General features: G+C 42.9%; 1 protein-coding gene across 2 annotated transcripts in view; it reads right to left on the bottom strand.

Moving 5' to 3' along the window:
• The window catches only part of alk (ALK receptor tyrosine kinase), a 320,126-nt gene that overhangs the window by 24,721 nt on the left and 268,554 nt on the right, over positions 1–26,851 (bottom strand). For both annotated transcript variants that reach the window (XM_070980114.1, XM_070980115.1), the window contains exons 9-15: positions 24,197–24,369; positions 22,665–22,759; positions 14,786–14,890; positions 6,320–6,485; positions 4,036–4,183; positions 1,161–1,271; positions 236–377 (exon numbers count right to left, since the gene is read on the bottom strand). In XM_070980114.1, the coding sequence (XP_070836215.1) occupies positions 236–377; positions 1,161–1,271; positions 4,036–4,183; positions 6,320–6,485; positions 14,786–14,890; positions 22,665–22,759; positions 24,197–24,369 (940 nt within the window). The remainder of the gene's footprint in view (positions 1–235; positions 378–1,160; positions 1,272–4,035; positions 4,184–6,319; positions 6,486–14,785; positions 14,891–22,664; positions 22,760–24,196; positions 24,370–26,851) is intronic.

Here is a 26,851-nt window from a genome sequence, read left to right as displayed (position 1 = left end):
CACATTATAAGCACTGATCATATATGGTCGAGCCATACACTAGCTTTCAGTCTAATCTTGTTTATCATGGTCTCAATATATCTCATACACACCAAACAGTGTCCTTCTCCCAACATTCACATAACTGCACTCACAAACAATTCTATATTGTATTTCCCAATGCACGCACATAGCCGACACATACACACACATACAAATGGTACCAACATGCATAATGAAGCAGTGCAAAGTGTACCTGCAGCATTTGACTTCCCATTGCGTCCCGGTTGGCTGGGGTCATAGTCCATCTGCTCCTGCTGGGTGTGTGATTGGCTGCTGTAACCCCTGCCACCTCCCCCGGCAGCAATGATGAGGGGGATGTACATTCCTTTGTCCACCTGGGTCATTATTGTTTATGGTTAGAGTTATGCAGTTGTATCTACTGTTTTGAGAAATACTCTTATTTGCTTTCTTGCTGAGAGTTTGATGAGAAGATTAATGGCATTTCAAGTTTGTGCTGTGTGGTCATTATGTTGCAGGAGCCATCAGTTGGTTAGCTTAGCATAAAGACTGGAAACAGAGGGAAACTGTTAGCCTAGCTCTGTCCACAAGTAACACAATCCGCCTACCGGATAGCTCACTAGTTAACATGATACATCTCACTCATTGTGTTAAAACAACAATTCACTGTTTCATGTGGGGTTAATCACTTTAGCGAACGACATGAAAGCGGTATCAATCTTCTCACGTACAGTAAGTACTCGCAAGAAAACAAATCCAGGTATTTCCAAAAATGTCAAGCTATTCATTTAAAGGAATTGGATTGGCCTGCTGCTCAGCTTATCTGTTCAGTGATGAGAGTATAGACACCAAAATAACTCATGTCCCTTTGCTGCAGGGCCTCATGATCATAGCTATAATAGGTGAGAGCGGGCCACTAATATGATTTATGATGTGATCATTTGAACTGTTTGAATGGCACAGTGAGCTGTCAATATCCCCAAAAGCTGCAGTGTAATCTGCATTGAAGTTGTAGTGACAGAGAAACTGGGCCGATTTGATATAACTGACACATGTTCTTTTTACTGGAATATCATACAAATCAAAACCTCTAGAACTTTCGTAAAGCTCCGAACTATCTCCCTGACCCTGAACGCATCATTCCCTCAGCACCTTCTTACCTTGAACACATACGTGGCCCCTCCACCTCCTCCTCCGCCCCCTTTCACTTGCGTTTTGTTCACCATGGGGCCGCTCTGTTCCAGGCAGATCTTATTCAGTATGGCGTTCGACTGCAGGGAGGGAGAGAGATGTCACTTCACAGAAGAATTGTTTTCATGGTATGTCAGTTGTGTATGAGAAGGCTGAGCGGCTGCCAAACCTCAGCCGCTGTGAGTCTAAGGTTTTAGGAATGGTGAGCAAATGCTAAGCCGAAACATCTGAATGCACACAGGAAGTGAGAAGCGCAGGCCAGTTTTCCCCTTCTAAAGACAACTCCAGTGACAGCTTCCTGTTCACAGTGATGGAACGATGATGCTGATTGGATAAGACATTTCTGGACTTGGTTTATATGCTGTTTGGAATGAGGCTCATAGTAATATATGTACTGAATTGTTAATTATGTTGAGATGTGTTAGTCGAGACAGGTTTTCTGAGCTAAATTAATGTGACATCCACTGAATTCACCGCCACTGGGAACACTTATTATTTTGACGCTGCGAGAGGTTCAGGTTTTATTACACCTGTATCTTTATTATAATACCTGATAACATATTGATGTTCACGTTACCCCGTCGATACATGGCATATTTACTGCATACCAATAACTTTGTCATCTTCTCCGTATGTGAAACCAGTTGAAAAGTATGCGTTTTATTTGTCAGCCAGCTTGTCGTTCCACTCTGTTTCCCAGAAACACAGAGTCTTTATATAAATGGAACTGGACGTTTTGTTGGCAAATGATGGCAGATGCAGGGACTCTGCCGTAGCTGAGGTTTTGTGAATTGATGTGTCTGCCTTGTGCGTGCTACCATGCTGAACTGCCTGAAGCCAGTCCTTCTCTGAGAGTGAGGGGGCAGAATTTCCCTCCCCTCGCTCTGTCTGAACCTCGCTCCGACATGCACTCGCAGTCGCTCATCGCTCCCTCGACTCCCTCATCTGTCTGAACCCGAGCTCTGAGGGGCGGGCTTTAAATGACTGTGATTGACAGCTAGAGGCAGTAAAAGGCAGTGCATTCAAGTGGTCTGTGAGAGTCTTCCTCACTCAGCCTGTTCTGTCATTGCAGCTTCTCCCTATAAAGTTAAGCTTGTGTTTGAGAGAAAAAAAACAAAACCAAATAAGAAAACAACAGAAAGGTGTGTCTGTGTGTGTGTGTACGGTACAAAGAGAAAGGCACTGACGGAGAGAGGGAGTATTTGTCAGGACAAGGGGGGTATCATTTCCCTCACTAGAGGCAAGGCCAGGTGTGAGAAAACACTGTTCTGCAGCACAAATCACTTTCAGAGCGACCCCTCGGTGCGAGTCACCGCCTCTCGCTGTCAGAACTGGGGGGAAATAAGAAGAACCTTAAACGACTTTCAGTCTCACTTTAGAACAGTCTAGTCCCTCTGCTGTCTGAATCGAGCACTTCAAGACGCACCGTTAAAAACTAATAACTGGCTAACAGTGTTGAGGACCCCTGCCTGCTAAGCTACATGTGCAGCCTCTAGAAAACAAAGCCACAAAACACAACAGGAAGTTGGGCTGCTTCACGTCCAGGAATAACTGCTGTAATACAGGAAGGGCTGCCAGGTGAGCATTATCTTATAATTCACTTTTTACATTTCATTTTTGCCTTTAATCTCTCTCTTTTTTTAAAGGTCAATATTAACCTAATTTATATGGTCTTCTACACTGAAATACAACCTGCAAACTGCAAAATGCCAAACACTTGGCCCTTTTCACTCGATTTTCAGTGGTGGGACAGGCTTTAGTTTTCAAATTTCAGATGATGGATGGTTTCACTGGCGAGTAGAGGAACCGTGGGGGGTTTCAGTCTTGGTGTTGTGAACTGTGATGGGAAGCAAGCTGCTCCGCTGCCAGTAAAGGAACTCCAGAGCATAAAGGACCACAGCCACCCCTGGCAAAGTGAACTCAAGAGAGACAAGGGGGAGATCACTGCGAGCCTTGAACGTAGATTAAAACAGTCGTTGGTGGCCGGAAAATGTTGCGGTTTAGACCAGTGGTTTTCAAAGTGGGGGCCGCCAGGGGGCGCTAGGGGGGCCTCAGAAAATTGGAGGGAAGTTAAGAAAAAAAAAAGCAAAAAAGCAAAACATGTTAGTAAATAATATTCTTATGCTAAACAAATGTAATAATTATTAGAATAGTGAACACACACAATCGAGAGAGGTTTGATTTGTTTTGTTCTGTTCTTGTCTGTCAACAGTTTGTTGAAAAGTTCATTCTTCAGTGAGAATATAATACAGTGTTGAAAACATGTTCATTAATATTCTTATGCTAAACAAATGTAATAGTTATTGAATAGTGAATAAAAGTAAGAAAATCATTCTACAAGTTGATGTTTCTTTACATATTTTGTAACGTTGTCAGTGGGTTTGCAAAGGGGGTCCCCGGCCAGAAGCTAATGCTGTTTGGGGGCCATGGCATGGAAGAGTTTGGGAACCCCTGGTTTAGACCATGGGCATCCAAAGTGAGGTCCAGGGACCCCTCAGGGTCCAACGAGGAGGATAGATGCCTGATTTCTTTCATTTGTAAAGACCTTTTTTTCTTCTTTTTAATAATAAAAATCTATTAACAGCACATTTATGAGAAACATTTGTCTTCCTACATTGGCATCACTTCACGACAACAAACACACAAGGGACCGTCTATAAAAAGAGAAATATGTTTGACTCAGAAAGTTGAATCGTTGCAGTTCATTGTATTTACAGCTATCATCTGCATCATTACAGTTAAATCTTGATATTTATCTTGCTTTATGACATGCTGTTCTCATGAACATCTATTTATCACATGATAGTGGACGACGTGAACTACAGTGGGTTGACAAAGACTTACATTGGGACATGCGTCCTCTCCTTGCTGTCCCACCAGGATGTAAATCAGCTCTCCCTTCCTCAGCAGGAAGTCTCCTGTGATGTAGACACCATGTGACCGGCTCATGGCCAGTACGCTTCGACCGCCAGCTGCACCGTAAGCTGTGATCCTGGGGTTTAACAAATGTGTAGAGACGCACATGGACACACGCACACACACACACACACACACACACACACACACACACACACACACACACACACACAAACTCATTAGCACGATAATTATCGTAATGATACAGGAAATGAAATGTTGCTTCATTTTTCAGTGTTTCCATTAGTTTTGAGGGTTTTTTATGGGCATTTCTATGATGATGTATTTATTGTATATTGTAAGCTGTACACACAGGGCCTCATTTAGAAAAATGTTTCTGAATTTCTACTTGAGCTCCATTTCCAACAGTGAGCTGGCGTTCGATTCATAAAAGATACTGAGCATGAAAAAACTTTCTTAAGGATGTTCTAAGAATCGCATTTGTAAATTATGCACCTGTGATCTATAAATGTCAAATGAGCTTGAGATTTATACCTGCCTTGCAATTTCCCCTTATATAGTGCCAGCACAAATGAGTGGCATAGACAAAAAGAGAAAAAAACTTTGGTAGATGAGATTGAGATAGGTAACAAGGATCATTCTGTGGACTTAATAGTGGGTTGACAAACAGAGTAGCCATACATGCAGCTTAGGAGTGTGTATGAAAGAATGGAAATACATAGCTACAGTATTAAAGTTATGAGAGGGAGGTCTGACACGCCTTCACCACAGGATCTGACGCATGAGTCCCAAACTGCAATACCTCTACATAACCAGCAGGGACATCACTAAAGCCAAGCCTGCACTTTGCTTAGAGATAAGATCATCTCCATGTCAAAGTAAGGCTTAATAAACTACTACTTTTAAGTGGTTTTCTGTTGAATTGATCATGAGAAAGTTTTATAAATGAGGCCCTAGGTGTTCATCAGAGATACCCCGAGGCTGATACACAGTCCTCATGTATTCCTCCAGCAATGCAGTGCACATTAAATACACCCAAAATTAATTTGGAGCCACGGAGACACACTTTCACCTTGGGTGTTTTTAATAAAAAATAGTTTGACCTCGCTGACACTGTGCTGAGGAACACACACACACTAAGCCATGCACAGACTACACACACACAAACAGACACACACCTTTAAAGCAGAAGACAGTCATCCAGTTTACTTGCCAGAAAAAACAACAACAAAACAACTTGGTTTTTGGGAGCACTTCGATATTTCTCTCCCCGGTGGTCGTGCTTGGTGGGGGAGAGAGAGAGAACACTGCCCGGTGCTCAGTAGCTACCTCAGCTGTTTGCCTAATGACTTCTGGGAAATGCAGAGCGCATATTCATCTCTGTGGCCGTCTGTCAGCTTCATTTACTGGCTCTGCCAGCTTAGGCCCACATCAAGACCACAAGTCTGGAGCTTGTGTGATCACAGAGGGTGTTTCTCTAAAAACTGCAGGACACGTGTTAAGACAGTGCTGTCCATGCTGTTGTTATTTAGGTATTTTAGGACTCAAGGGTTTTGGCTGAGCTTAGCTGTGTGTGTGTGTGTGTGTGTGTGGTGTGTTTTTTGTGTTGATGTGGGAGGCCTGCAGGTTTCAGAGACATTTTCGTTTGAAGCGTCCAAGTCAAATCCAAGTTAAACGCCTCATGTTGTCATGAATGCCCACAGGAAGAATATTGATCTCTGCACAGGGTAGTGGATATTACAGCATTAATCCGAGAGCGGTGCACAGTTTGAGGTCAAGATGCTAAGGCTGATTGTTGAGGTATTTTGAAGGCCACCAACATAGCCATGCAGGTGGGTGGTTTTTGGATTTTAGAGTCAGTGAATCATGCTATTTTGCTGCCATTACTCCAGCCCCTGCTCACTCCTGCAAGAATCTGATAGTGATATTTCTCTGTTTGCTTGTGGAAGATTGATGCGCCACTGATGCACAGAGGAGTGGAGGTGGGCGTGAAGAAAAGTCTGCATTGTGGTAAAAAAATGTGAGTTGCACAGTGTGCTGATGCCTCGGAAAGAGAGGTTAAGTGTGTATTGTATACTCTTTGTACATTGAGTGCTCATGAGGCTAAGCGTATGCACCTAATGATTGGCCCAGCTATCTACTGGGACTCTTGAAAAAGAGATACATCTGTTACAGAGTGGGCGTTGTACAAATAATGGTACGGTCTGATGTTTGTGTGCTCTGAGGCTTTCCGCTCTGGCAACAGCTGTACCTGTAGGTGCCAGTTTCTTGGACCCGCCACATTTGAATGCCTTTGAAGGGCCCTCGGGTGCCTACTGTCACGTTGACGTTGCTGTTCCTGTAGGAGTTGAGGCACTGCGTGGGAGTCGGGCCTTCAGGTCCCACAGCCCCACAGGTATGAAAAATCCACTTTTTGGCTGCACATGAAGAAAAGAAAAGAAAAAAAAACATTTAGCACTTAATAAAGCACACAGCTGCAGAGGCACACGCTCTGCATTCAGTCACACATGCACTTAAACAAACTTAAAGATGACGGAGAGGCTGAAATTCAGCATGCACCACAGACTCATTACAGTTCTATTTGTCTCATATTAATTCCACTTCAACATTCCCCACTGCGCCACTTTACCGTCAATAAGACCCAAATATACAGATATGAAGAAAATGATTACATAGTGGGAAGGCGAGCTCCAAACTGAGAGCTACTCACATGAGATGCTAGTATTATCACATTCACAAGTGCAGCAGGGGACATAGTGACAGGATCACAGGTGAGACACATTTCTCCTCATTTTCCGGGCAATCCCACGTGTCTGTGCTAATTGGAGTTCTTTTCACTGTAATTAGCACGAGATTAGTCTTGTCAGATGGACGTGGATGGACTTAATGCTGCAGTGCTAAATGCAGATTTAAGGCTTGTGAACACAGAGCAGCAGGGAAGACACCGGGGAGTGAAGCACCTCTGTCTTTCGTCTTTGTTCTCCCTTTGCCCTACTGTTGAATGCTCCGAGACTGCTTATCATTCATTTCAGAGCCGGGATGCAAATCTGACACCGGCTCAAGTCAAAGTCATTCCTGCAACGGAACAACTCACATGACGGCTTTCATAGCCTCGGAGTTAGTCGATGCGCCTGGAACACATGGTTTGTGATTGGAAACTTGGAGGGCTTTTTTACTTTTTGCAAGAACAGATACAGTAACCTGATTAAATGGTGATGGGATACACAGGAAGAGAAGAGATGGCATGAGACAAATCTCAGGAGTGCAACTTAAGCTTATGATGCTCTCACCACACCTTTTGCTGTTCAAGTTGCCTGCTGTGTAGTGCCTATTAGAGCTGAAGCCCAGGAACTGAGATCCCAGTATTTACAAGGATCTCTCGCCAAGACCCACGTGCTCTGAGGAAAATAACTGCAGGAAGCTGGTATTTTTAGCATGTGTGCGTCTTTGTTTACCTATGAACAACAGAATGAGAATATATGCCACTTAATGAATAATTAGCCACAGACTTATGGGGATAAATTGCGCTTTCACAGGAAAAGAAGTAGCACGATTTTGGAATGTAATGATTTTACAGCCATGAAAAAGTATTTGTCCGGAGCGTCTGTCGCCACCATTCCAAGTGGCGGCTAGCTGCACATCAAGCATCACATTTGTCAGTCCGATCCTCATGATGAATGCGCCATATGCACCCGCTCTTCCTGCAAACATCTCCCTTGAGTTTGCCAGCAGGGACTATTGCAAGCAGGCCAGCCCCTTCAAATAGACTTTAAAACACCACTTCGGTGAGAGAACGATTTGGAGTTCAGCCTGGTCTTAGCAAATGCACTCCTACTGTAAAAAAACAAAACAAAAAGCAAACACTGTTGTGGGGTGACTGGAGTTCTGTCTGGCTCCCAGCCAGCAGGAGTAAATTGATCCCTCAAGTCAGTATTTTCAGCACCCAACAAGGTAAAAGAGTTAAGAGTGCTGCAAATAAATCCATCACTGGAGCAGAAAAGCCTCCAAAGCCAAACAGTGCTTTAGACCTAAATCCTGCTGTACTTAATGGGTTACTCTGTGATGGCAATCAGTTAAGGTAGGATATGCTAAGAAAAAAGGAGTGAAGAAGAGGTAAATTCTTGGCTATTTGTTCTGAATAAGATCCTTGTCATGTAAAGTGAGCTTGTCTTTTTGACATTAGTGCTGCTGTAGTCCTCCATACGATCTCTCTCCTGTCGGCTTGGTTTCACACTTCAACCCAGCTGATCGATCGTACTGGTCCAATATCAGTGGGTTCTTATGCACACACACACACACACACACACACACACACACACACACACACACACACACACACACACACACACACACACACACACACACACACGTTGTGTTTATATCACTTGTGGGGACATTACATAGACTTACATTTATTTCCTGGAGCCTCACCCTAACCCTAACCATAACCATAACCACTATCTGCCTGTTCCTAACCCTGTACCTAATCTAACCTTACCTAACCCGTAACCCTATCCTCAGTCTGCACCCTAAAATTTAATGATGTACATTAAGGGGACCTGCATTTTGTCCCCATAAGTGAGGTGAGTCCCCACAATGTGACTGTGTAAACAGATTTTTGTCCCCACAACATAATGAATACCTGTTCACTCACACACACACACACACACACACACACACACACACACACACACACACACACACACACACACACACACACACACACACACACACACACACACACACACACACACACGTAATGAGCCATTCTGTGATAGGCAGTTGGCAGACCAAACAAAAACAAGATGCGATCTCACAGATGACAGTCTTCTCTAATAACACTCGTCAGCCCCTCTGACCTGCAGCACACAAACACGCATATCTATATATATATATACACACACACACACACACACACACACTGATACACACTCGCCTGTCCCTGGGGAGACTCTGACTCTGACTATTATATGAATCTCCTGTTCTGTGAACTTTGCCACTGTTGGTATGCTATCATCATAACAAACACTGGCCTCCATCAAAGAAAGGGGCGTAGCTGTACGCTGTCATCAGTGAATAAGAATCAGAGAGAGAGACAAAGGGTCAGAGAGAGAGAGAGACAGACAGTCTCACAGTTTAGAGAAATGTCTCTGATTGGATTACTACACAGACAGCAATGCTCCAGTAGACTTTATCTCCTCTGAACATTATTAAAACAAGACTATAGCAAACATGCCATTCTTTATGAATGACAAAGGCAGTCCTGGGGCCAATCAGTAACGTTTCAGTGTTCAGTGTTAGAGCTTCTCAATTGTTTTTGAATAAATCAGACTTCTTCTTTCAGCTTTGTGTAAAAATGATCATCACTTGGTAGAAGGGCAGCTGAGTCAAACTGCTATTTGCATAAGTTCTGAGGCACAAATTCTCGAATTGTGATATATAAATATTTTTTTGAATGTAGCCTTGTTTGGGTTTGCCTGGTTCCATGTTGCTTCTTTCCCCAGCTGGAGAAACATCTGAGCCAAATAAAGCTTTCCAGGCTGGACTAAGCCACACTCAGACAGCATTCGTGAGAAAACACAGTCCTTCCACCGATTTGAATGGAGCTGGTCTATCAGCACAGCAGGGGTGCAGGTGTATGGGGCTCTGGCAAAGAAACTTGAAACAGCCGCAATTCAAAGTCATTGTGCAAACCGTCTGGTGAATTACTATGAAACCTGCATTTTTCCTGTGGACTGTATCATTAGCCGCTGTTCTGTGTTTTGGTGTCTGATAAAGCTTCAGCTCATAGATCTGTTATTCAGACTGGACGTCCTGGATCTTTTTCCTGGATTCATTATCTCATCAGTGCCTGAAGCAACATGCCCCCACCAACACAGCCCCCGTGCACTGTTTTCACACTGTTCAGTCCGAACGCCTGCTAAGAATAAGGACGTCATATGTTTGGAGGTTTGCCACAGAAAAATCCATTCCTCCTCCTGCCTCTCAGAACCACTCCAGCAACTCTTTGGGGTTCACAGTGAAAAGAATTCAGAGTTTTGCTATCACTTCTTTCTCGCTCACTTCTGAACTGAACTTGGAGAACTGAACGAGCAACTTGGTTTACAGGCAAAACTTTTTATACAAGCAAGTCCAGTTGTCCTTGATTCAACTCAGATTCAGTGTTGAGCAGTAGACTGCTCTCTGCGCACCGCCCTGTAACACTGCTGATCAGTGACTGTAGGGTAAAATAAAACTGCCATTCAAAGAAGACCATTCAGTCTGATTATCAGGGTATGATTTAGCCTCAATTTGACATGATTTACAAAACAAGTTTTCTCAACAATAACTGTCAGTGTGTCAAAGTCTTAAATCATCATCCTGTCTGCACCACTGCTGTTCATTCAAAGTAAAGCACTTTAAATAGATGCAATAAAATCACAAGAAATACACTCGTAACTTGTTTTTGCACGCTGTCTGGATTTATTATACACCTACAAAATTTCATATTAACGTCAAAAGACAACTATATGCACCCCAAACATACTGAACTTTAAAAAAAAGAAAAAGAAAAACCTCTCTCTCTCTCTCTCTCTCTCTCTCTCTCTCACACTCACACACACACACACACACACACACACACACACACACACACACACACACACACACACACACACACACACACACACACACACACACACACACACACACGGTAGACTTCACATTCTGAGCTGGTTACGTCTTTTAGCATGTATTAACAGCAGGATCCTCCTTATCCAGTGACAGTTGTCCTCCATGGACCAGCGATTACAATGATGGATCAAGGCTGGCACGCCATGAATGGCTCTGAATGCTAAGTACAAAGCTTATGGAGCACAAGAGTCCAATTAATTACAAAATACTGTTTTGCGTGGAGTTGCTCGTTATCAGTCTCATATCTGTCTTAGTGACTAATGTTTCCCCTCCAAAACCCAAAGTAACAACAACCAGCTAAGTGGTTGCCGCAGGCCAGTGTTTATGAACGTGTAGAATGAAGCACAGACTCACGTCTCCGCTCCGCGGCTAATTAGCGAGCAGGTAATGGCCAAAACCCCTTTCCTGCATGGAGCGTTCAGGGACCAACATCTGCTGTCAGTTACTTTCAGAATCCAATGAGATTGCTTCAATCACCATCCCTTCTGTCTTTGATTTGATGCCAGTTTTCATCTAACGCCACAGAACTTGGGTTCTTGTTGTTGTCTGTTGTTTGAGCAGAAGTGGAATACCTTGATATGAAAATGTGCTGTCTGTTCAAAGAAGTTAATGTTGCACATCCTGCTACGCTTTTGCAGATCAGGTTTATGATAAATTTTTTTGCATCGTGGCGGTGTGTTCTGTAAAGTTGTTTCATTCCCTTCAAAAAGCCTAAAAAACCCCCAAAAAACTAAGCGTAGTCAATCACACACCCACATGTGCACACTCGTACAGTGAATGGCCAGAGAAAAATAAGCCCGGAGCTCATTTTGAGGTAAATGACGTGTTGCTTTTCCATCAGGAGTGGTAATCACAGGGAGAAAGGGAAGCAAGCTCATCTAGGTCGACTTTTTCACTTCCTTCCTCGGTACAACTGATGAGTCAGCAGTGAGAGGCGGCTGCCACACAGGAGGGCAATGGTGAGAAATGAAAGTGACTGCTGCCAGAATAGTGGGGAATCAATGGAGAAGAGGGGAGAGAAGAAGAAGAAAGAAAAGAATGAAGGTGAAGTCAGGGTGAAAGGGGAAAAAAAAGCAAGAGGGTGAAGCGAGACAACAGGCTGAGATCAGAGGGAGCACTGACAGAAAGACGCGAGGGCTGGGTGGGAGGGCACTAATGTGAACTTACAGACAGTCAATAGCTGCTTTTAAATGGCCGAGATTGGTAACAAATGCAGAAACAAAGGGTAACAAAATGTGCTTGGCCAAGACACGGTGGCAGAGTGAAAGGAAAGATGAAGGGGAAAGTGAGAGGAGACAAGAGACGCTGATGTTGGTGGGGGTTAATCATGGAGCGTGTCGGGGGAAGAGGAGAACCTTGTTGGAGTGACAGGTCTGCTGAGCTAAAACCCTCATCAGGCTTGCCGTCCTGCCCTGCAGACGTCAAAGCATCAGCTCCAGGAGGGGAGAAGGGAGATGCCTGGTGAATGTTAACCGCTCAAGGCTGTCTTTGAAATGGCCAAGGTATAACTGCAAGTTCAACTTCTTTCCCCCGAGTTAATATCTATGATAATCACAAGGGCGAGAGCGCTGTGATCTTAAAGTCCCATCTTTCTTTGAACAGATTTGAGTCTGCTGACTGCTTTATTGTAACCATACTGAGTATTACCTGTGTAAGCACATTAAAATAACCTTTTGTTGCTGCCCTTGCAGCTAAATCCTGGTTGTAGCTAAATCCTGGTTGCAAACTCCCCTGTAAAATATGAAATACCCTTTACATAATATCGTTCATGAAATGTTTCATCAAATGCCATGTTTCCTGCTCAGCATAAAAGATTTTCTTGACAGACTGAGTGGCCTTTGTTTGTTGACTGACCTACGCCCGTGGCTCCACTTCAATGCATAATCTTGTAACATTATCAAATCATGTTAGCTGGCCAAACATTAATGTCTGATCTTGTACTGTCCCTGTTTGACCGTTGAGAGACAAACAGAAGCCTCTGTGTTAGAGACAACACAGTCACCCACACCACAGACATTCAGTCGGATAAGCTGCTGCACAGAAAGAGCCAGAAATTAGCATATTAGAACCTTGATACACTAAATTGGCTATTAGTCCATGTGGTTCTACTGTTGAACATTGTTGCTGTGGCTCACCATCACTCCTACTTGGTATGGTGCGCTGGGCACCATTGGCTCTAATTGGTTATCAGTGGCTGTTCAGCAGAAAGAGCCCAGAAAGAGAGACAGAAAGAGTACGTTAAATTGGTGGTGCAGGTCAGTGACGGCTTAACGAACTACTTTACAGATTTACAATGGCAATCCTGTATTGTTAGATTCATCAGTGGACAGTTAGTGGGCTTCTGAGGTCCGGTAAGCTCATGTTTTTCTACCTCCACACCTCAAGATTGATGCTTGACGCAGATGCTTTTGGAGTCGGATAAGGTTTGAGTTTGGCATAGTGGCCGTTGCTATCTTGGTTTTGTGGAGCCAGAGGTGACTGTATTTGAACAAGAGGGTGGAGTTCGGAACAAGTGGAGCTAAGCATTGCTGCTCTTCTATCCTGATTGGATCTGACAGAGAACCCGAGGAGAACCCGAGGACCCGCCTGGCAGCGACTTATCACTCAGAAGGCAGCCACGCCCTAAACCATACCCCTGCTGTATTGACTAAGATTATAAGACTTCAGGGAACTGCTGACTGAGGCCATAAATTCATTAGCAAAATGTTTACTCAGCTAATAAATCAAGTGAGAAGTGGGGTCATCTTCTCATAAGCTTACATACACTCAGACTTCTTTTTGCAGCCAGTAGACTCGCCCCCTGTTGGCCATTAGGAAAAATGCAGGTTTTGGCACTGGTGCATAGGCTTCACTTTTCAGACCCAGAAACTCTGTTCACTTTTTATACTGTTTATAGTTTTATCCAACTTTTTCCACATATGCAGCAGTGCTCCCACAGACCTGTAAACATGACTGACGTCTGATGATGATATCAGTGGAGTTGCCCTTTAATTCATCAGCAGTTTCTCCCATTTAGTGCAGTTGCTCTTTACTTTTCACCTCAGTCATCTCTTCTTCAATATGGAAAACAACAGGTTAATAGTCTAACTGAAAAAACTTAAGAACAAAGACAGTATGCACATTTTTTTGAATAACAAAATATAGAAAATGTGTGCAAACTTGATGATGTGAAGCAGTTTATCAGGGCTCGTACTGTGTGAGTGTGATTCCTCGGGTCTCTGTACCCTACAAAACTGATCTGCTGGGCTTCAACAGCTTATGAATGTCATAAAAGCTTTTATGCTGCCAGGGAGAGAAAACAAGATATAGATGAATCCAATTACAATCACAAAGTGTGTGAACAATGTCTACACCAATCATCTGTTTGGTATGGGAAACTGCAAAGTCACAGACAAAGTTCACATTCATTCAATATTTGTATCATTGTTGTGTCACTGCGTACTTAGCAGCAAACTATGTCTGAGAAAAAGGAGCATTTGTTTTAAAGAAACGTAGGCCTGAAAAAGATTGATTGTTCAGTGTGACACTAAAACAATAATGGCTGACACACACAGGCTTCAGTCCAGTGTACCTGTAGCATTTAAAAGCTACTAGCTAAGGGAATGTGTTTTAAAGCAGGTTTTATATGAAAGTAACTTGACTTTCAATATAGAAATTGAATCTCTGCTTGTTTTACCCTTTTGAAGCAGGGAAGTGAGAGAGTGCGAGGTGTAAAATGTCAAGTCTGTGTAAGTTGACATTCTCAGGAGACAAATTGGGGGATTTTCCACTTCAAAACTGCCCGTGCTGCTCCATTTAATGCCAAAGGAGATCCCTACAGCACTCACTAGGATGTGGATGTGGTACACACCAGCAGGGGTCACACTTACTTTGTTGCAGCCCATGCTCAGCACGTCTAGAGTAATTGAGAATCATTAAGGCATGAAAGCATACATGCGTGAGTTTGATGTGTGAGCAGAGGACAGCGCAGGAAAGACAAAGACAATCAGACACAGAAAATGTAAGTGTGGAGAATTTTCTCTTATTTATACACTTATGCACTTACAGTGATCTGGGAAAGGACTTCCAGTGGTTGGGGGTGTACTCTTGATGGTTGGTCTAAACGGCAGCCTGGTTGTGCTGATGACCACTGGTGGAAACTCTCCGTTGGCTGAAATGAAATATAATGCATTTATTGAAAAGGCTGTACTTTCATTCTTTTCTTACTGTTAGACTGAAGGACTTGAGGACTTATGCACAGTAGCTGTACACCGCTCACTGGCTCAGAAAATGTGAAACCACCAGCAGGGGTCATTCTTTCATTTGCACCACCAATGGCAACATGTTCGTGGAGTGGAATTCATAACATCCACCTCCTCTCCATTCCTCCCCATCTCTGTTCATTCCTACAGTAGATGGGTGAGCACATTCAGTCACAGGGTTTTGTAGCAATCCATCAGGCCTCCAGCCTCACCGCTTTCCCAGGACTGAGATCATAAGCTCGCCGGTACCTTGATCTCTTCCCCTCAAAGACTCACCCAGAATTAAGTCTTCCAGGCAAATGGCCTGTCTGATTGGCTATTGCGGTTTAAGATAGAGGGACTTTTTTTTCTTTCTAACAGATGTAAAGTATGGGAGACTCATTTGAATACTACAATATAATGGTTAGACACTGAGCAGGAAAACCAGTCACCTGGTCCCACTCCTTAGTTTTCAGCAGCCGTGGAGAAGCAGGAGCTCCTGTGGTTGCTTGGCTGAATCACTGAACAGATGAATCAATTTCTTTGATTTGGTACATGCACTGCAATCAGTGGTATAAAAGATTGGCCTGAATGGTGTTAAAGAAAGCTGCTGCCACATGTGATGAGGCACTGCAGAGGTTTCAATCAACGCAGCCCGTCAGTTAAGTCGAACGCAGTCCAGGTGTTATTGGCAGGCCTCACGGGGTCGGGCCCTCTCATCCAGAAATCTGGGCCTTCCAGGAGAAATCAGCGTTACTATTGTTATTATCTTTTTTGTTACGATTTATTATTATCGTCATTGGATAGATAAGTGCTTTAGTTTAGTCACATTAGAGTATGGAAAATCATGTTCTTATTGTTGAATGAAGCTGGCAAGCTTGATTTAAGTATTGCTAATCATATTTCTCTGTGGAAAAGGACACAAGAAAGTGGTTTAAAAACAAGAAAAGCTCACCTAATGAGGACGGTCACTCAGCAGGTGCAGCCATGCTACAAGAATCGACCATCACTAGTAGTTTTGTACAGTCCACTGATGAAACAAGATCTAGCATTGACGTTACCACCTAGCTAGCAACTGCAGCAGAGACAAGCGCAGCCACCACCGTGCCATCTCCTCTCCCCTCTCCTCCACTACTGGTGGGGCCTGCTTTGCTGTTGTCACCACCAGCAGCTACCTCCGAACTGGACAGCAGCTGTGCATCTGTTAGCAGCCTTTCCTCCAACCCTCATCTTGCAGAATTAAGCAGTGTTACGCCTGCTGCAGCAAGTTGTTTTCCTGAATTGCATCTCAGCTTTTAGGTGCTTAAAAATAGTGGGTCTTTGTCAGTGTATGTTTGCAAATATCCAGTAATAGATATGTGAGAGTGTAGAATAAAATGTTCCCAGAGCTGCACGCTATCGTAGTCATGTTGTTTGATGTGTAGAGCTGAAAATAGTGCTGATGCAACTGTTACAATGTCGCTGTTTAAGTGATGTTGCTTTGCACGAATGACTGACTCAGGCCTTAGACAGAATGAATTATAAGGTTTAATAGCTGGGTGAGACTACGCGACTTTAGCATACTTTGCCAGTCCTATAAATAAGAGCCTGCACTCGGGTCACAATTCATACTTATGAGAGCAAGTTTTAAACGTCATAATTAAAATATACATTAAGTAAGTATACAATTTCATGCCAGTCTCTTAACATATAAACCTGAATATACTCAATAAGGATTCCACTGTTGCATTGAAAAGTATGAAAAAAAAGGACTTTGATTTGATGATGTAATCAAAGTTACTCCTTCTGGTACTGGGACTGGTTTAACATAACAAAATACATTTCCACTATTGAGGAAGTAGTGAAATGACTAAATCAAAGTTCAACAACAGTATTAACACCCTATGGCACAAAATACATTAAAATCTTAAATTCAAATAATTATTTGCTAACAATAGTCGACAGAGACGTTGCAGAGTATGCACCAAATCCTGTGAAACGTGAACATTTTTCACTGCCACTTGGTAAAGGTTTCACTTACTTATTTTAGAACCCAGATTCAACATTCAGCCTAGCTGCTATAAATATGCCTGTGACTTTAACTCCAAACAATGTTGTGCGAGATTTCTGTCCAGCATCTCACTTCTTTGATGTAACGTTCTGTGGAAAAAGCCCTCTGTGGCTCTTGACCCTCGTTGTGAAAGCAGAAGACTTTTGCACATGAGAGAATATTACAGAGAAGTCAGAGAAGGTTCACTGTGGTTTGTGGATCTGATAATGCTGCCATGATGCGAAGCTGTGGCACCAAACAGGGGCATGGGTTCAAAATTGGACCTGCTGTTATTCTTCTAGTCCTGCCTCTGATTTTCAACTTTTATATCAAAGTTGGGTACATTGTATTCCACCCAAAAAGGCTACACTGCCAAGTCAGCTTTAGAACAAAAGCTGTTTCAGTCAGACTACCACAATGCTTCAGTCTATCAACATCAATGTGAGCCTTCCGTCTAGTCTTTTCATTAAACTCTTTCAATGTGCTCAGTGTAGATACTTGAGGCATGCCAACAATGGTTTATAAATGAAACTCTATGCACGTATGACCCGCATAATAAGCTCTATTTCTGTTCTGCTTATGGAATAGGCTGTTGGCGATTACATGGTTTCATGGCCAATTTGCATTTCATACGACAAGAGGGAACAGAGGGTTAGCTATTGACTGGTCTGTCTTGTAGAGCAGCACAATAGCATACAGTTTGTTGACACTGTAGCTGCCTGATATTCTCCATAGGGTTGGCCTGGATGGCCACCTGCATCAAAGGATGATTTAAAGGTTTTAAGCCACAAGTACTCACGGAGTAAAAAGTTGCAGCTCCAGATAACACCAACAGCCCACTGATGAGCAGGTGGTGTTTCCAAACCTCGGAAAAGAGTTGCATGAGCTGAATATCAAGCAGAAATCCGAGTGCAAGTTTCCTAATTGTGACGAGCCAATGAGTTGCTGACATCGTGTCATTTGCCTCCTTGGTGAAAACAAATCACGCCTGCTTTCCCTGACTTCATTCTGAGGCTGTCAGGGGACAAAAGCAAGACTTTTCATCTTCATCTCTATAATCATTTTACCAGAAAAACACTCCCTCTTCTCCATCCTGAATCCCCTGTCAACTCAGGCTGGAGGCTCACCGTTTATGACAATATGGCAGGGGGCTCCCTCGGCAGCTGAAGGTTTGGAAAGCGCCTGTGTGGCGCTTTTCCATTTGGTCCAACAAAACCTGCTTTGACTTAGAGCTGACAGTTTGACATTAATATTATTTGTACTTGAGTTGAAACTACATCTATGGTCCTCTAGGTGGTATATATCATTACAGGGAATCAAAATGCATCAGCTGGTGGTCTCCACTGGAACTTACTTTGAGTTGAGAAATCCTGTAATTTTTGCTTCAAAGCTTTAAAAAACCTCAGCACTGCTTGCCAAAAAAGAAACTGCTAGAAAATCAATAGCTCATTCCCTAGCCCTGTAATCCCTGAATAAATATGATCGTCTAAGTCTCCACTGCTTGGGAGCTTTAATACAGATAGAGTTTATGTGCAGATTTGATGGATCACATACACCATTTGTGTGACTGCCATATGTTTGATTATTTGGGTGCTCTTCACAACACTGTCTCTCTGCAAGTGAGACTCTTAGATGTCTTGTGTGTACACAACAAGTTCAGCAACTTTTTATTATCTTCAACAAAGTTGCTAATAAGCCTCTCTGCTTTGTTATTCTGAGCATGAGGTAACGTGCCACAGCAGAGCTACAGAATAGACAGGGCTGGAGCACACAGCATTGGTATGCTGCTGCAGCAGGAGAAGGACTCAGCAGGTCCACCACAGAGCAGCGTGAACCAGAGGGCAGGGCAACGGCCAGCGTGGCTGTCACTGTTCATTAGCAGGGCGCCGTAAGCTGCCTGAAGCCCACCAGAGGCCAGCCACAGGGGGAGTGGGCACCTCAATTCCACCCACAATATCTTGAGATTGCAAAAGCTCCCGGGAAACATCTACAGGGACAGACGTATCATGTTAACAGTTAGTATTTGTCCTTATGGAAAGATGGCATTCAAAAGCTGGCCTGGATTCCAAATCTGTTAACTTGCATTTATGGCTCCTATGTTTGTATGAATCTAAATCTAAAGGCGGCTAATAAACCGGGGAGAAACCACATTTAAATAAACTTCTTTTAATTAGCCCTAATGTACATGTCATCACTGTGAATACACTGAAGGCTGCAGAGCATCTGTACTTACTCGTCCATGGTGTGTCTCACCACCCACAGGTGCAGGTGATAATTACTGAAACCAATAAATGTCAGCAATCTGGAGTTGTACTACATGAGTTACCACGACAAATAACACAGCTGCAACAGCAAACCAAAACATCAGTGCATAATTTGAACAGAAAAACGGACTGGACCTTCACCATATATGAATAAAACTCTTTGTGCATAGGTCTGTATGGGAAAAACAGAGTTCGAACAGATTGTTTTCATATTGCTTTAGTCCAACATATCAAATGATTTACATCCATTTTTGCACTATTGAACCATTTGAGGAGTGTTGCTCTCCAGCGATGTCAAGGACCAGCTACTGAGGAGACACACTCACAGTGTGATGTTGGAGAGGCTCTATTAATGCAGCTCAGTGTGCAGGAAAAGAAGTGATGATACACGGCAGAGAGAAAGGGATGAACTTCCTGTGCTGTCTGATCCAATAACGTAATTTAATGATGCTGGTGAAGATAAAATGATAAAACTGACAGCCAGGTCCAACACTTGAAGGGCAATGGATACATCATCAGGCACACGTGCTTGCCAAACTATACATCACATTAAAGCCAAGAGAAGTGCAGGAAAAAAGGCCATGGATGGCTGGTCCTCTGCATAATGTGTTCACAGTATGTTTGCCCACCGCAACATATTACAAGGACGCGTTGTAATGTTCCGGTATCTATCGTGCTAATCGCTCACAGTGATCACTCTCGGAAGCGACGTCTTTTGCTGAGCTTCAGCATCTCCCATCAGCTGGTCTGATTGATAGGCAGTAAAATGTGACTGTGTCAAGTGTGGCTGTAGGTAATGGATACCTGGCCTAGATTAAGAACTTGCCATCTGGAAAGTGAGCAAAGTGGGGACAGATGATCCTTCAGCATTGACATACCAGTGCCACCACTCTGGAAGAAATGAAACACAATTGGTGTGCAAATATCTCTTGGAAAATGTCATCTCTTCGACTGAAGAACCTCTGACCCAATAAGCCAGTGTTGATCCAGAGCGATGGTTACTCTCCTCCAGCTTAGATCAACAGCAATTTCTCACATCATATTCAGCTGATGCGCTCATGCTATCTGACTGCATTTCACAATGATGACAATAGAGTGGAGATAACATCTGTACTAGATAAACAAATTCAACAAAAACCTCATCTAAAGGCAAACAAAATAGATAATGTGTGCCAGTCATATTCATTTATTATTGTGCAAAACTGGTATTGAAACAATGCGTTTTAAAAGCTCTAATCAATCACAACTCAACATTTTATCTTGAGTCTATTTGTTGCAGTAACAACACCAAACCAAGACATTCTCACAAAAAAACAGGTTCAGTTTTATAATCCATCAAGCATCACAATGAATCAGATTAAAGGAAACTAGAATTGCCAGCTTGTGACTGTCTGCCTCCACCAACCAGTCAAGTTGCAGTTTACATGAACATCTGTCCAGACTCATATAATATATGTAATAAAGGCTTTAAAGGAATTTAACAAAGGGTATTACAGTAAGTGTCTTTTGGTGAAATGGAAACTGATAGTGAGCTTCATCACATGGTGCAACAATAATCACCTGAAGCTCAAATATCAGCAGAACCAACGAGCTTCAACCTGGCAGCACAGAAGATCTATACAATCAGCACAGTTTCCAATTCAGTATCTGACATCAAATGTGAAATATGGTCAAAATCTGCCCTTCTGTTTATGAGTTATGGTGTTGAATAATAGGCAAAAAAGAGATCATGACATCACAGTGACTTTTTGGATATAAATGTTACTTCATGGTTTGCTCCTATTAGACTTTTGTGTTAAGTTTGGCATGATCATCACATGAATTTGTTTAGTAAGGTCACAGTCACCTTGACTTGTCCTCCCCAGAACAGCGACTGCGTAGGTGAACTTTGCAAGTAGGTTATTATAATCTACATTTACCTTTATTCTGAGACAGCGACTTCTAGTTGCCGTAGTAATGTATGACAGAAGCAAAGGAAGAATTCATGTGACGTCATATAAAAAGCAAGGAAGTCTGCATTTGGAGGAAGGTGGGGTGGATGCCATTCAAAATTATTGGCTCACCCCTACCATCCCTTGAATCACTCCACCACAAATGGTCACTGCGCAGAGCCCACAAAATAATCTCGGATCCCACCCACCCTGCCCACTATGCCTTCCAGCTTCTACCCTCTAGGAGTGTTTAATGTAATGTTGGAACCTGTAGCATGCTGTACTGAAAGCAAATTCCACCAGCCTGGCTGTGTGGTAAGTAAATCAAATCAGTCAATGGATGAGTCAAGCAAACAGGACTTTCACCCTGGAGACCTTGACCTTTACCTAAACCTGACCAAGTAGCTTTGGTACCTAAACCTAACCAAACGCAGCTGTTCCACAATGTGAATGAGACGTGCGTATGTATGTATGTATGTATGTATGTATGTATGTATGTATGTATGTATGTATGTATGTACGTACGGACAACCAGAAAACTTTATGCCTTGGGACACGGCCATCGTTGGTGTGGAGGCATAAAAATCAAAACGGGGAGCAGTCGTACCACTGCCTCACGAGTCTACTTCTTGGCCAGGGTGTAGTCAGTTTACCACAACTCCATTTTAAGACTGTATTCAGGTATAGAGATGCTCAGACATTAATATTCCTGCACAGTTCAAAAAGGTTCCTCCAGATAGGCAGAGATGGAGGGAGGCAGTGAACTCCTAACCTTTCATTCTCCTGATGCCAGCCTCGGTTGTCATCTTACTCCTGTTTTTATGCTGATAAACCATCTCAATTATAACACAAAAATATCTGGAAAGGTGATGAGAGGCTTGACCTTTATGAGCCCGCAGTACAACATGGGAACATAAGACCTTATCAATCAGCAAACTACAGTTTGGCAGATTTGAACTGTCCTGACATTTCACAAGATGCATTTGATAAGACACATCAAAGGTTCCCAAAGAGAGTGTGATAAAGGAATGTAACAACATTTATCATTTCCACAAAGTTTTGTCAATGTATCTCCAAACAAAACCGCAGTACATTTGATAAAGATCATTTCTAAGACAGCAGTAGATGCTTGAAGGACTAATTTTAATAGCGTTCAGTGAGAACTGCAAAAAGTTCTGCACTGCAGAAAAGAGGACAATGTGGGGTATGGCTATGTCAGGGGAATTAAAATGAATAAATCATGGATAAGCACGTCCTTGATGAATGCTCCAAAGTGTACAAAACTGCCACTCAGTCAAATCATTTCTCTGTAAAACATGAACACAGGGCAGACCTGTATTGATTATTAATTCAATTGTTTTTTCCCTATTGTGCTTGTCACGGTCAATCAATCAGGCGATCGGTCAAACAACTCTATTAATTCAAGGTCTGATGAAGTAAGAGTGAAAAAAGACAGACTCAACATTTTTATAGTACTCACATGCCAGGAAGCAGTCCATGCTGAAAGAGATATTGTCAAGAGAGACGGCTGAACCAGGTCCAGGTCCATCTTCTGTGCTGAACTGCAGCCAGAACCTGCGGAGGGGCAGAGCTGTTTTAAGTACCTCGCAGCCCGTGAATGGTTGAATAGCTTCTGACTGAAATGATGTCAGGGAGAATTTATCGTGCCATTGAGGTTTGGCTTTGGAGGGTGTGCACTGTATGCCTTATGACAGCTCAGTCTGTATTGTTAAGACCTGTTTGCTCTTTCAGCAGATACACAAAACGTTGATGAAACTCATTTTCTGGTTCCAAGTGAAATACTTTGGTGCACAAAACAATTTAGGCAGCCATGGTTATGCAAATGTGGCAAACCATCTAAAACCTTTAAGGGAACAGTCTGCCATTTTTGGAAATATGCTTGTTGGGTTGAGCTGAGAGGACTGATACTATGCTAATGTCTGTACTGTTAATAATGAAGCTATAGCCAGTAGCCTGCGAGGCTGAGCATAAAGACCGACAACAGCTGGGAACAGCCATCCCAGAAAACAGATCTACCTGCCAGCGCCCCTGAAGCTCCCAAATTTACACATTACAAATTGATTGATAATATAAGCTGAGTCAAAAGACATCCGCCTTCAACAACATCAGTCGTTCAGATAGGAGGTTTGCATCTGTCAGTTTGAATATTTAATGACCTATGTCAATTGTTGCCTAAACTTGATGGCAGTCATATTGTATCTCCATTCTTGCCGTCAACCCACAGGTCCTCAAACCAAAAACACTCGCATTCACACTCACATACACTGTCTCTTACGTCCTGACTTTTGTGTGCTTCAGGCTGTATTTCTGATTCTATTTAAGCTTTACAAAGGTCACTTTGCAAAGACTGGCAGGTTCACCTGGTGGTTACGGACATGACATTCTAATTAAGAGCACAAGCACAGCTGACTACATAACCCAGGAATCAAAAATTAATCACTCTCAGGGGTGCAGGATTATCCAAGCTTGGATGGCAACGAAATCCCCAGTCAGGCAAACAGACATGAACCGCCTTATCTGAGGTTTCTCTTACTTCTTGCTCTTCTACATTTTGCTCAAATTTCTCTCCTTCTAAAGGGGAAATCAGGGCCATAGCTAATTGGAAGGCAAGTAGGGTGGGTAGAGCCTTGTGTATTGATTTCTACTCTCTCTATCAGACTAGTGGAATAAAAAGAGAAGGGGGATATTTTGTACAATTGTACACATGGAAGGTCCATAGCAGAATACTAGAGTCCCTATGGGATTCATTAATTTTTGGAGTTGAGAGGAAATGTTTCCCAGACAATGGAAAGCAAGTGTTGAAAATCTGCATTTATGAGCAGTGAAAAGAAGAGAAGTCTTGAGACTTCCTTTGCTTTGATAGCATATGTGTGAGTGTGTTAGAGGTTTTGTTGTGGTGACAGCTGGATGTCTTGTTTGCTCTGAAACACCTGAAAGTGGCAGTTTGTTGCTTTCAGACAGTCCAAACATGCAGGTGAGTGTTTGCCGTACCAGTCTGCCAGTCCGTAAAGGGGAAGTGTGACGAGCTTCCAGCCCCGTTCAGATCTGGGTTCACGGGCTGAATGCCACAGTCTGCGCCTCTCTTCTGGGCCGGTGCTGTTCTCCACTATCCACAGAGACAGCGAGCCCTTCTGTGAGCCTCCAGAACACATCCCGAATCGCACCTGTTGAAGTAAGGTGCAATTTTGAGTGTTGAGGTACTGTAGCTGCTGATTAAGAATGCGTGTCACTACATGAAACACCACGGCGACTTTAAGCTCCTTTGAATATTTTTGAATTGACAGAAAAGCCGGCCAATTGTATTTTACGTCAAGCAAGGGATGCACTTAAAATTACATTGAGATCAATCAGCAACAGCCATCTGTTCAGTTCTAATTATTCTAAGATTAATAGAATTCTACCAGGATCATAATTTGGGTTATTTTGCTATCTATGCTGCTCCTGCATGCTTCAGCACAAATTAGTCTCATTTCCCTGTTTTCAGGAGGGATACAGTGGGTGTAAACCTGCTTAAAATTAAACAACATGCAGGCCGTAGCAAGAATTAAATAGGACCAGGAATCCACAGTTTACTAACAAGCATGGGATGTGACCATGTCCCTCTACAGCATTTTATTGAAGCCAGGAATATTATTCTTGCTTCACCATTTAAGTGGAACAGATGCTGGCTTAAGCCTGATGAGAAGTACACGTAGAGCGACAGTACCCAGACAACCGCATTCATGCTGAGTGCTCGCATCGCGCTCGTCGATAGCAGGTTGCAGGTTCTTATCATCAACTGCAAGACCACATGGTGACCGTTTAAACATCAAGATTACAGACGCTGCACAGTGCACACTGGGCACGACATGAAAGTGTAGCTAATACCCAAAACTAATATCCTCAACATAGTTGTCCAAGAGCAGACAAGCTAGATTGAACAGCAGCAGTTCAGTGTAGAGAGAAGGATTTAGAGTGTTAATCTGGAATCGTGGCTAATCTTTGGCAGTGTGCCAAGATGCTGGGAGGCAAGGTCTGCAATGGTATAGTGCCGCCTTCACTGCTCTCCACAAATATCCGACATCTCTGATTCACACCTGAAAAACAGCAAGTTTCTCCTCTTATACTTTTATTCTTTTCTTTTTCTGGTATTCCTGTCATCCACTGTCGTTTGCCACCTCCGTCTCTCTTATTATCTTGTTTTTTGACCTCTTGAACTGGCTTCAGCTTCTCTCACCTGCATTCCCTCCCTGCCTCCACAAAGTGCACATGCAGAAGGCCAAAGGTCGCTGTGCTGAGCAATATTAAAACATAACTCAAAATCCTAGATGCAAAAGCATCAATCAAGACTTCAAGTACACAACCAACCCTGGAGACCTGCTCTGTGAGCATCATGATCTGAATAATGCATGACTTCTAATATTTTCACAAATAGGTCAGCAGATACAACCTGTGATGGATGAGGTCAACTTCACTGTTAGGATCTCTCAGGAAATGCAGATGGCGCAGTGTTAACCTGCTGTCTTGGCACATTACCATTTGATTTTTGAGCTGTTTCTGAAGGAATTAAGATACAGAATTAACAAGGTCTTTCTACTCCTACAGGAAAAACTAAAAGTCTTGACTGAAAACCACTGTTCAATTCAAATGTTCAAATGCAGCTACATGGCCTTCTATGCTAATCCTATTCTTTCTTTTACATGTTGTTTTATTATTGCACAACTCTAAATGTCAACACAAAAACACATTTTTTTCATATTAGCTGTTGTATGGTAAAGCCACAGATGAATCTGAGTGAGCACGTTTATTTCCTGGTGACCAGTGCAGCACATTACAGACAAATCCAAAGCTTGGCAAACCTGTCGCTGTTGCAGTCGCTGTTCAGGAGCCAGGTTTAGCCAACACTCAGTTGAGCACACATACACAGAGGTATTCAGGCAGTTTTATGGGAGAACATATGTCTGCTGCTGCATTCATAGTTGAAGTGGTGTGCATGGCTAATCCAAAAATAGGAAGCTTAAGTGGAAGGAATCAGTTGAACAGTGTGTTGACCTGCTCCAACGTAAGCTGCAAACGTTAGGATGCTTGGTATTTCCAAAGGCAAAGGTCATGTCATCACCAAACAATATCATTATGTGGGATTACAGGTTGGAAAACTACCTGCTCAGGACATGAACAGTCACTGGCTGGAAGCCAAAGTTCTAACTATCAGTGATTAAAGGTCAAAACGAGCCTCTGTCCTGCCCTTCATTTAGTTTCTGGAGGTTTACTTCAGGAACTCCGTCCAAACTTGCATGAGATAACTTAATGTTTTCCACACTAAGTGTTTTTATTCTCATCCTCAAAACATTTTCTCATATGAAAGTGAAGCTTAGACTTTGAAATATTAAAACATAAATCTAACCATTGTGCGCTTGCCAGTGTTTTTCTATAGTAAGCTTTAAAGCCAGCTTATGTCTGGAGACACCTTCACAGGCTGCTTTTAAAACAAATCAGCTGGAAACATTCAAAAGTTCGCTGGAGTTTCAAACCAACTCACAGAGCTCGAGCATTACTTTACACAAGCTGGTGATAAGTTCTGCTAGCAACAGTTATCCTTACATTGGAGAAAATCCAGGGGCTCCAGCTAGAAATAAGAAGACTGCTTATATTTACTTCAGTGTGAAC

This window comes from Chaetodon trifascialis, chromosome 14, assembly GCF_039877785.1.
Source record: "Chaetodon trifascialis isolate fChaTrf1 chromosome 14, fChaTrf1.hap1, whole genome shotgun sequence".
NCBI classification, from domain to species: domain Eukaryota; kingdom Metazoa; phylum Chordata; class Actinopteri; order Chaetodontiformes; family Chaetodontidae; genus Chaetodon; species Chaetodon trifascialis.
The sequence above is the reverse complement of the archived record's forward strand: the minus strand, read 5'-3'. Positions and strand labels throughout refer to the sequence as shown.